Here is an 11,258-nt window from a genome sequence, read left to right as displayed (position 1 = left end):
GCGTGCATTCGCCAGCCAGACAGAGAGAGACATAGAGACAGAAAGCGAGAAACCACCCCCCAGGTGGGATGGTCACGCCACAGTCCCTTCTCCTCCATTCTCCTCTCAGGATCTTGGGCATGCACACACACTCGCCCGGCGTGAGTTTTAAGCCACTGGGTCCAGGACGCAAACCGCAGTCGATTACATGGGAGTCCAGCGACATAGCCATTACGCTAACTGCTGGTTTCCCTGAGCAACTTCTACAGTGAGAAATATTGGGTTTTCAGAAAAGTCATGACATTGTTTCTTATGTTTTGCAAAGGTCACTTATTTATATAAAAAACAAAGATCAATCAATGATATATTGCCCATTTTATTTGATAATCTTTTGCTACCTTTCAGTGAATTTCATAATTACTAGTTCATAGAAGGACCTGTCTTTATTGGCAAAAGTCTGAACAAGGTGCTGATTTACAGCCTCATCCAAACTGAACATTATACCATGCAAGGAATTTTGAAGAGAGTGAAACAAGTAGAAGTCTGATGGTGCTAGGTCAGGGGAGTATGGTGGGCGAGATAACACATCCCATCCACGCTCCAACAATGTTTGATGGATGATCAAATTTGTGTGTGATCTCGCATTGTCATCATGGGACACAACTCCTTTACGATTGACAAGCTCTGGACATTTCTGGATGATGGATTCATTCAGATTGTCCAATTGGTAATAGTATGTATTTGAACTGATTGTTTGGTTCCTTGGTAGGAGCTGGAAACACATGACACCTTTAAAATCCCACCACACTGAGATGTAACCTTCCTCAGATGAATATCTGCTTTCAGTATTGTTTAAGGTGAATCATCAGGTGGGGACCAAGACCATTTGTGCACCACATTGTTGTAAACAATCCACTTCTCATCACCAATTATCAATTGCTTCAAAAAAAGTTTGTTTCCTCACGTTTAATGAGCATATCACAGGTATTTACAAGCGCAGTCAAATGAACTTCTTTTGAGTTTATGAGGAACACAAATATTGAGCTTCCTTATATATCCCAGCTTCTTCAGGTGGTCGTGAATGTTTGAATGACAAATGTTCAGTGTTTCTGCAATTTTTGAGTAGTGTAATGTGGGTTTGCTTTAGCAAAATCAATGCTTTTATTTTGTCATCATCAACCTCAGTGGCCTCCCTGTCTGAGGAGCGTTGTTGAGATCAAAATCACAGCATGGAATTTCATGAACCATCATTGACACTGGCTTTGTAGAGCATTATCACTGTAAACTTTACACAACTTTTCAACCTTATTGCACATCAAGCTTTCCTTTATGGAAGTAAAACAGTAAAATATGGTGAAAATGCAGTTTGATCTTCCATCTGAACTTGTAAAATCTCCCAAACTCAACCAAATTGCTTCATTTTGTTTTTAGAATGAAGCTAGAACTGTCAGCTCTCAAATGATATAGTAATTAATAATATACCTGTGAATGACTCTAGTACTTCCAAAAATGAAATAGTGCCATCCGTTGCAAAAATGTGTCATGATTTTTTCGACAACCCAATAGCTCTGCGGAGTTGAAATTTCTCACAGCTACACATAATGATGTGTGATTGATGAGAGCACTGCTTCTCACACTGAGTAAGCTTCAAACTCACCGGGAGGGCTTGTTAACATAGACTGCTGGGCCCCGTTTCCAGAGTTGTTTGGGGTGGGGTCTGAGAATCCGCATGCCTCTTCAGTTCGCAGGCTAATGCCACCATCCAGGGAGTACACTGAGAATAACTAACTGCCTCTGAGGATTGCTGGTACTGCTTGTTTCTAACTCAGAGACAGAGTCACCCGACTGCTCATCCATATCCCCACCCGCCTTAGCCACACTTATCTCAGGCCTAACCCTTGTATTTTATTTTTTTAAAGAATTATTTATTAATTTTATTATTTTTAAAATTTGCTATAGGGCATGTTCACTCACCAGAGAGAGACAGAAAGAGAGAGAAAGTGAGAAAGCAAGCTACCAGATCCAACCATGAGGGGGTCCAGCACCCTAACTACCACACCACCTGCTAGCCCCTGTTCTTTTAATAAAAAGTTTATTTATTTCTTCTGTGACAGAAAGAAACAGAGAAGGAGAGAAGGACAGACACTCCCAACAAGGTCCCCATGCCACAATCCACCCCTGGCCTCAGCTGGCCCAGATCATGGGCATGCACATGTGTGTTCAGTGTGCACAGGGAGGTCCCAGGCTATAAATCTGGGACCTGTCCCATGTGAGTCCAGTTGAATCACCACTGTGCCACCGCCTGGCCCTACCACTTGTATGTTCTTATGCTTGCTCTGGTTTCCTCCCCAAGGGTCACCTTTACAGGGCCTTAGACATGGATGGACAGTGCTGTGAGTGTTTTGCTATTTCTCACAGATCACCAGACTTTTTTTTCTTTCTTTCTTTCTTTTTTTTTTTTTTTTTAAGTTTGCTATAGGGCATGCACACTTGCCAGAGAGAGACACTCAGAGAGAGATAGGAGAGGAAAAATGAGAAATCACCTCCCCGGGAGAAGGTCACAGCAATCCCTCCTGCATTCTCCTCTCAGGATTTTGGACCAGCACACACACGTGCCTGGCAGTCAGATCCGAACTTTAACCGTTCAGTTGGCCATAACCTCAGCACCACCTGTAGGCCTGCACCAGACATTTTTATCCAGGAGAAATTTTAATTACAACAAGCATCAGAAAAAATATTGTCTCCATTTTCTCAGCTCCTATTCTAACCTGGCTTGAGGCTGTATCAGTCACCTGGAGCCACTTCTCCAAATCACTAAATCAAGTAGACAATTTCAGCCCTCTCCTTACTTGAGCTTTCATAGCAATCAACACTGTTGAGCTTTCCTTTCTTCTTGAAACTCTCATCCCTTCTGATTCCCTTGAATTCTTCCTGCTTCTCTGACTACTCTGCTATCCATTTTTCTGTCCGTCTTGATTCAGCTCTTCAATGTTGTAAATCCTCAGAGCTTGTTCCTAGCCCTTCTTTTCTCAGTTGGCCTAGGTAAACTTACCTTGCCAACTCTACCATCCTTACATAGAGGATATACAGATATATGTCTTCAGTTCAGAACTTTCTAAGCACTAGGACTTACACACTGCTGTCTATTTAATATTTCTTCTCAGATGTTTCAAAGGCACCTTACGGGCCAGCTGGTGGCATGTGGTTAAGGTGGCTAGATCCCACTCAGCTGACTGTGTAGTTCAAGGCTGGGCTGGTGGCTTGAAAAACATGCTGTGTGTGTGTGCAGGCATGCATAGAATCTTGAAAGGAGAATTGGAGGAGAAGGAACTGCAGCATGACTAACCCATATGGGGGGGGGAGATGCTTTCTCACACTCTCTCTATGTTTCTCTCTAGTGAGAGCAAATGGGAGGTCAAATGGAAGACACATCATGGTTCCCTTGGCATACTTTCTTTTCATTTACATTTAATCACTATACATCTTTACAATGTACAACATGGTTTTTCCCAGCCTGAATACAGTGCATGTTAATCAAGTCAAAGACATTACCATATGCATATCATCAATAGATAACTTTTCATTTTTGCGTCTATTAAATGTTTTGTTGTTTTTCCTCTGATCCCCTCCCTCCCATGCCCTATTATACCCACCCCTTTTACCCACCTCCTTCTATACTGTCTCTAGTATCTATCTTGGCCACCTTGCTATCATACCTTGTAATCTTTCAGTTTCTGCTGTAGAGTGCAGACATTTGGTCTATATTAAGCGGGGGCATATAATGCCTTTCTTTCACAGTACTGGCTTGCTTTGCTTGGCATTAAATCTTTCATATTTGCGTACTTTATATCAAATGTCAGCTTACTTTCTTAATATTTTTCAGTTCCTATTTCTGGATTGTGGCCTTTGGCTATAAATGTATCTCTAGAATTCAGCCAGAGATTCTAATTTCAATTTTTCTGGTGTGATGACAACCAGGAGTTGATAAATCCAGGCTGAGGCCCTTGTACTTTGGTCTTCAAGGGGTCCTGCCAAGTTCTAATGTTCCCTAGGCCTGTTACTCAGAAACTGCCCCAATGGCATTCTGTGCTTCAGAATACTTGGTGCCTCCAAGATAAGTATTTTAATACTGGGCCAGTCAGGTGGCATGGTGGTTAAGGCGGCTGGATCACACGTTGCTGATCGTGTGGTTCAAGTACTGAACTGGCAGCTAGAAAAATGCACCAGGTGGGTGTGGGCCCAAAATCCCAAGAGGAGAATAGAGGAGAAGGGATTGTGGTGTGGTTATCCGCCCTGGGAGGTGATTTTTCAAACCCTCTCTACGCTTCTGTTTCCGGTGAATACATATGACCTATAGCAAATGGAGAAAAAATAGCATGATGCTTATTTTTAAATTTGTTATAGGGCATGTGTGCGCATGAGACAGAGAGAGAGAGAGAGAGAGAGAGAGAGAGAGAGAGAGAGAGAAAATGAAAGTGAGAAAGCAAGCCATCAGGTCTAGGACTTGAATTGCAGTTGGACATGCGGAAGTTCAGCATCTTAACCACTATGCCACCTGATGACCCTCTTTAAGTGATTTTAAAATATTAGATTATATGTTTTTTTCTTTTAAAAATAATTGTAGTTATTTCTTCCATAAGCAAGAGAGACAAAGAGTGAGACAGAGATATAGCATCCCAAACGGGGTCCCAATACCACAATCTGCCCCAGCCTCAGCCATTCCCCTACTGTGGATGTGTACCTGGCATACTAAGGGAAGTCTTTGGACATGAACCTGGAACCTTCCCATGTGGATTCTGACTCCTCTACTTCACTGTCTGACCCCTTTTATTTTTCTTTTGATTTGTGAAATTATTTTTCCAGTTTGTCAAGAATCTTTTAACCTTCTTCGAGGTTATTTTTGATTTTTTAATTGCTGGGGTGGCGAGGGTGCATGGGATCACCATGAAGAGAAAGGGAGAAAGAGAAAGAAAGTACCCCCAATGGGATGTGATCACTCCACAACCCTTTTTTTCTCCATTTCTCCTTTCTATCAGGATTTTGGCCATGTGTGCACACAGGACTGGTGTTTTGTTTTGTTTTGTTTTATTTTGTTCTGTAGGGTGTGTGCGCTCGCCAGAAAGACAGAGAGAGACAGAGAGATAGAAAGCGAGAAATCACCCCCCCAGGGGGAATGGCAACACTGCAATCCCTTCTCCTCCATTCTCCCCTCGGGATCTTGGTCACGCACGCACACGTGCCCAGTGTGAGTTTGACCCACCGGGTCTGGGATTCGAACCACGGTTGGCTACATGGGAATTAAGTTACATAGCCATTATGCTAACTGCTGGTCCCGACTGGTGTGTTTTTCAAATTGCAAGGGCCAGGATTTGAACTGTGGTCAGCCATGTGGGATCTGACCTCCTTTAACCATAGTACTGCAGGCCAGCCCTCAAGGTTATTTTGATACACAAAAGTTTAACTGTTTTCTTAGGTCATTTTCTTAGAGCAAGTAAAATTAAAAGTTTATTTTTTTCTATCATAAAGGAAAGCTATGCTCATTTTTAATATCTTAGAAAATGAGGGGGTCGGGGGACCAGCAGTTGGCGTAATGGCTATGTTGCTGAACTCCCATGTAGTCCACCATGGTTCGAGTCCCAGACCTGGTGGCTTAAACTCACGCCGGGTGCATGTGCATGCCTGCCTAAGATCCTGAGAGGAGAATGGAGAAGGGATTGTGGTGTGGCTATCTCCCCTGGGGAGTGATTTCTTGCTCTCTGTCTCTCTGTCTCTTTCTGTCTTTCTGGTGAGTGCATGCGCCCTATAGCAAAAACCTCTCAACCCCCCGCCCCCAATAGAAAATGAGAGAGTGGGGCTGGCAGGTGGCCTGGTTGTTAACGGCGCTGAACTCCCACATGGCAACCATGATTTGAGCCCCAAACCTGGTGGCTTGCTTTCTCACTTTCCCTCTCTTTCACTTTGTCCCCCTCTGGTCAAATTTAAATAAATAAAAGTTAAATAAAATAATCCTTAGGGGAAAAAAAAGAAAAGAAAGTGAGGGGGAAGTCACCAATAAACTTTTCACCCAGAGTTAACTATGGTGGCCAACATTATGATGTATGACCTTTCTTATAAATGTTTAGGGTTATGAGAGACAAAAGGTGGAAAGACCCTTAGAAGTTATCTAAAGAGAATGAGAATTCAAATTTAAAATTGTAGTGGCTTTAGTAATGTCTCCTAGGATGTAAACTTCCTGAGTGGGGTCCTCGTTTGTGTTTTTCTGCCAATCCTGGCCATACATTAGTTAGCACTAGATAGTGGTAGGAAGCTAAGCTAAAGATATTCTATTCTTGGTCTTTGTGGCCAGAGCATTGCTGGACACATGGAGGGACTTAATAAGTGTTGGAGTCCAAATAAAGCAATGGTGATTTTACAACTTGCTTCAGTATTGTGTGTGTGTGTGTGTGTGTGTGTGTGGGTGTATTGCAATCCTGCATATTTCAGTTCAGATGTATGTAGACCTTGATTATTGCTTTTATTTAAAATTCTTTTTGCAGAAGTAGACAATGTGGCACAATGTCACATTCAGCTTGCACAGACTCTACGAGAAGAGGCCAGAAAGATGGAAGAATTCAGGGAAAAGCAAAAGCTACAGCGGAAAAAGGTTGGATTTGCACTTGAGTTAAGATGTCTCTTTTCCTCTTACAGAACACCTCAGGCTTGTCTACTCATTAAACTCCTCAGCTTAGCTCCTTATGCAACCTTGTTCTTCTAACCTAAGAAATTATTGGAGTTACCACATGGGATCACAATCTAGATGGTTATGCCTCTGTACCCATTTCTGCATCCCAGGCCAATTTTCCTTTTTAAAGTTCATGTAGGATTTGAGGAACAGCTTTAATTTTTTCTTTTTTTCATGTCTGCTGCTACTATTCAAACTATGGCTGGGAAAGGGGATTCCTCTGACTTCAGCAGAGCTTACAACATCCCAGCTGGTGGACTTCCAGACCACATTCCTCTTCCTGGACAAGGCTGTGTGTGTGTATATATGTATATATGTATATGTAAATAAAATTAAATTAATAATTATTTTACATATGTATTTAAAGGAATTATTCATTTAATTTTATTTATTAATATTATTTTTTAAATTTTGCTATAGGGTACCTGCACTCAGAGAAAGAGAGAGAAAGCAACCCTCCCAGGTCCAGGACTTGAACTGCAGTCAGCCATGTGGGAGGGAGTCCAGTGCCTTAATCACCATGCCACCTGCTGGCCTTCAACCATCATATTTTACAAATGTGGAAACAGGCTCTGGGAACATCAAGTCCTTTTTGTTTTCAAAGCAGACATGTATACGCTTTTCGTTATTGGTGGAATTTAGTCTTTTTTCTCCCCAGAGGGTGCACGAACTTGCCAGAGAGAGACAAAAAGAAAGGAAGAGAGAGAGTGAGACAGCACCCCCATAGGGAATGGTCACATAGCAGTTCTTTCTCCTTCATCTCTCCCTCCTTTTGGGATTTTAGGCATGCACATACATGTGCCTGTTGTGTTTTTCAATCCACTGGGGCCAGGACTCAAACTATGCAGTTGGTCATGTGGGCTCCAGCTCCCATAACTACCAGGCAGTCGGCTAGCTACTTGGGATTTATTCTGACCGACTACATGGAAGGAGATGGAATGAACAAGAATTAGTAAGTCTGGTAAACGTTTGGGAAGTCATGAGGAGCAAGAAAAGAAGTCCTGCTTTATAATAAAGTGTTATTTAGGCCAGACCAGTCACTACTTAGAGATTCACTTGTATTTTGTTCCTGAACGACATGTCGATTCAGGTTGACGCTGTAGCCAGAAAGGGCTCTGTTGGAATTCCTTTCTGTGGCTGGTCTCTGACATGGCCTCATGTCGGGACAAACTCTTTCCTGTCTACAAATTTCTACCCAGGTTTCATGAGAGAACTCTGCATGAACTTCTGGTGACCTTTTCACCCTTCCTGGAGACTCCTTTCAAAATCTTTCCTCATCGGGCCCTTCACTGTCCCCTGAGGTTGTTGTCTACCATGTGTGTATTTTATAAACAGTCAGCTGATAAGGCTGATTTCTTACCTCAATCTCAGCACTTCTGCCAGTGGTTCTAAGAGGGTGTGTAGGTCCAGCTTCCCTGGTGACCACTGGCAGCTGAGGTGGGGCAGCAATTAAGAGCCTGCTTGCCTTACATCTGCCATCATTCATGAGCTGCCCTTAGCATGCCCTTAGCTGCCTCTCCCCATTTCATCACCTGTACTCCCGCTGCATCTCTTGCCAGCAGAGAAGGGCAGGAACTGACACTGGAAGACCACCACACCAAGCACTTTCACACTCTCTCAAACTTCATATGTGAGTTTTGAGAAGTGCATCAGGCCTAAAGCCTTTGCAGAAGTAGTGTGTATACGATACTAATTGGATGGTCAGACCCTTTCAACTGATAGTTTAGGCCTGCTCACCTCTCTTAGGGATTTAAATTAGAATTTTAAAATGTTCATTTCTTTATGTTTATTTGTTTAATTTCTTGAGAGAGAAAAATGCAATCACCTTCAAAAGGGTCTTTTTTTTTTTTTTTTAAAGAATTATTGGAACCAGCAGTTAGTGTAATGGCTATGTGGCTGGACTCCCACGTAGTCGACCGCAGTTTGTGTCCTGGACCCAGTGGCTTAAAACTCACGCCAGGCGCGCGTGCGTGCGTGCCCAAGATCCCGAGAGGAGAACGGAGGAGAAAGGATCACGGTGTGGCCATCCCCCCTGGGGGGTGACTTCTCGCTTTCTGTCTCTCTCTGTCTGTCTGGCGAGCACACGTGCCCTATAGCAAAAACGTCTTAAAAAAAAAAAGAATTATTTTATTGAACTTCATTTATTTATTTATTTATTTATTTAAATTTGACCGGGGAGGGGGGCAGGGGAGAGAGAGAAGGTGAGAAAGGAAGCTGCCAGGTATGAGACTCAAACTGCGATCTGCTATGTGGGAGTCCAGTGCCCTTAACCACCATGCCACCTGCTGGCCCCAGACAGGATCTTATCACATTGTGATCTCCCTTCCCCAGCTGGGCAGCTAGTTACAATTTCATGTCACTGCTACCAGGTATGTTTCAGGTGAACGTGGGATCCAAATCTGTGGTCGGTCTTCCCGCTCTGCAGATCAGCACACTATTGCCTGTGCTTAAGTGGGTGGGTCATTTACAATTTTTGAAGTGAAATTCCTTTGACACACAGAGTTTATTATGCACATGTAATTTCCGCTAAGAGAGGAGACAAGAGCTATTTCCTCACATTTTTATGTGCCCTTGGTAGCCCTAATTCTTTTGGGGAGAGTTTTGTTAGTTTTGCAAGATTTCTGAAACTTCCCCTCCTAACAAGTTACAAAGACCAGATTCTCATAGCTGGAAGAACATTTTTGGAATTCTGTTAAGCAATAGAGTAGTTTATCCTTAATCTGCTCCTATAATCCAAGCTCTGTTATATTCTGTGTGTTCTTGATAGCAGGAAAGTACCTTTGGATCTTTTTTGAGACGTCCAAAGTTTATTAATAAATGTGTAATTGTGTCACAATGAACACTGGGTTGTACCACTTCCGTATTTAGATATTTTCTCTAAAAATATCAAACTTTGGAAGAAAATGTGTCAATGCTAACTTCTCATTTTTCACTGGTCAACCCCTGCATGCTTTGGTCTTTCACTTCTTTGAAATTAAGCCATTTCCACTTATCAAGAAAAGCCATCAGTTGGTTTTAGTCAACTGGGGCAAGAGATGCGTGGGTGGAATAGCTGTCAGAAGTTGATGGCATGTCTACTCATACAGCTGATGTTTTCTAAGGGCAGTGACCAAGGTAGACATGGTCATCCTGTGCTCACTAAGGATGGAGCATGGCCAGACAGGCTGACGTGACCCTGCTGTCATGATAAAACATGATGAGCCAGGGAGCAGGAGGGGCAGGGTGCCTACTGGCTCAGCCTCATAGGGTCCAAGGGTCCCAGGCAACTGCCGGACTCCTCCTGCAGTTCCCAGGGTACTGGTTCAGCATGGGTCTTGTATCCAATGCGAACTGGTTCCTGGAGAAGAAGGCTGTCCATGTGCAAGACCATGGTAGTCCCGACTAAGCACAGCGACCTCAACCTCATTTCCCCTTCCTCAGGAAGAACCAGTGTGAGACTTGGATCATGCTGCTGCGGGGTGTGGGGTCACCTCCCCACCCCCACTCTTACAGCTAAAGGAGCTCCCACTGGGGCAGCACCTACATGTTGTCCCTGGTAGAGACCGACTACGAGGAGTATGCTCTGCTGTTCACCCAGGGTTCCAAGGGGCTGGGTCAGGAGTTCTGCACAGCAGCCCTCTACAGCCAACACTGGCCTGTTGAGAACAGAGTTACAAGAGAAATTCAGCACCTTTTGCAAGGCCCAGGACTTCACAGAGGATTCCATTGTCTTCCTGCCCCAAACTGACAAATGTGTGAAGGAACAAGAGTAGGTGACCAGCCATGTTCTGGTCCTCTGTGCTCTGCTGTCTTGATGCCAGCCCACTCCCTACAGAGACCTCTGTGGCCCTGCCCTATCTCTGGCCCTGTGCAATAAGCTCCTGAAGCAAGGGAAAAGAAAAAAAAAAAAAAAACCCAAACCATGATGAGCCTTATATGATAGGGGAAATGAGGAAATGAGGGTGCCATCTAAATTTAGAGTAGGGGAAATGTAACCTCATCTAAGGGGCTGGAGAAGACTTCCTAGAGGAAGTGGCATTGAAGCTAAAACTAGCAGAGCAAAGTCAGTACAAATGTTCCTCGACTAAAACAGGGTTACATCCAAATAAACCTATCACAAGTAAAAAATAGCATAAATTGAAAATACAAGGGCCAGTTGGTGGCTTAGTAGTAATGCAAGTGTTCTGCAGTGCTGGACCACATAGGAAGGTCCAGGGTTTGTGTCCCAAGGCCTCCTTGTACATGCTAGTTGTATGTGCATGTGCTGGTGATGCAGTCTGGCTAAGGCTGGCATGAAGACCCTGTTGGAGGTACCTGTTTTTCTCTCTCATGAAAGAAATAACCTTTAAAAAATGCATGCAAGGGAACCAACAGTTAGCGTAATGGCTATGTCGCTGGACTCCCACGTAGTCGACCGCGGTTCGTGTCCCGGACCCGGTGGCTTAAAACTCACGCCGGGCGCGTGTGCGTGCGTGCCCAAGGTCCTGAGAGGAGAATGGAGGAGAAGGGATTGCGGCGTGACCATCCCCCCGGGGGGTGATTTCTCGCTTTCTATCTCTATGTCTCTCTCTGTCTGTCT

The 11,258-nt window shown here is 43.8% G+C and overlaps 1 protein-coding gene and 1 pseudogene across 1 annotated transcript in view; both read left to right on the top strand.

Annotated features, from left to right (window-relative positions):
* PSTPIP2 (proline-serine-threonine phosphatase interacting protein 2) overlaps positions 1-11,258 on the top strand; it is a 120,661-nt gene that overhangs the window by 80,267 nt on the left and 29,136 nt on the right. The window contains exon 5 of the mRNA XM_006144409.3: positions 6,516-6,622. Coding sequence (XP_006144471.1) covers positions 6,516-6,622 — 107 coding nt within the window. The remainder of the gene's footprint in view (positions 1-6,515; positions 6,623-11,258) is intronic.
* On the top strand, positions 9,753-10,551 carry LOC102483584 (prostaglandin-H2 D-isomerase-like; annotated as a pseudogene).

This window comes from Tupaia chinensis, unplaced genomic scaffold (genome assembly GCF_000334495.1).
Source record: "Tupaia chinensis unplaced genomic scaffold, TupChi_1.0 Scaffold000119_1, whole genome shotgun sequence".
Classification (NCBI taxonomy): Eukaryota; Metazoa; Chordata; class Mammalia; order Scandentia; family Tupaiidae; genus Tupaia; species Tupaia belangeri.
The sequence above is the reverse complement of the archived record's forward strand: the minus strand, read 5'-3'. Positions and strand labels throughout refer to the sequence as shown.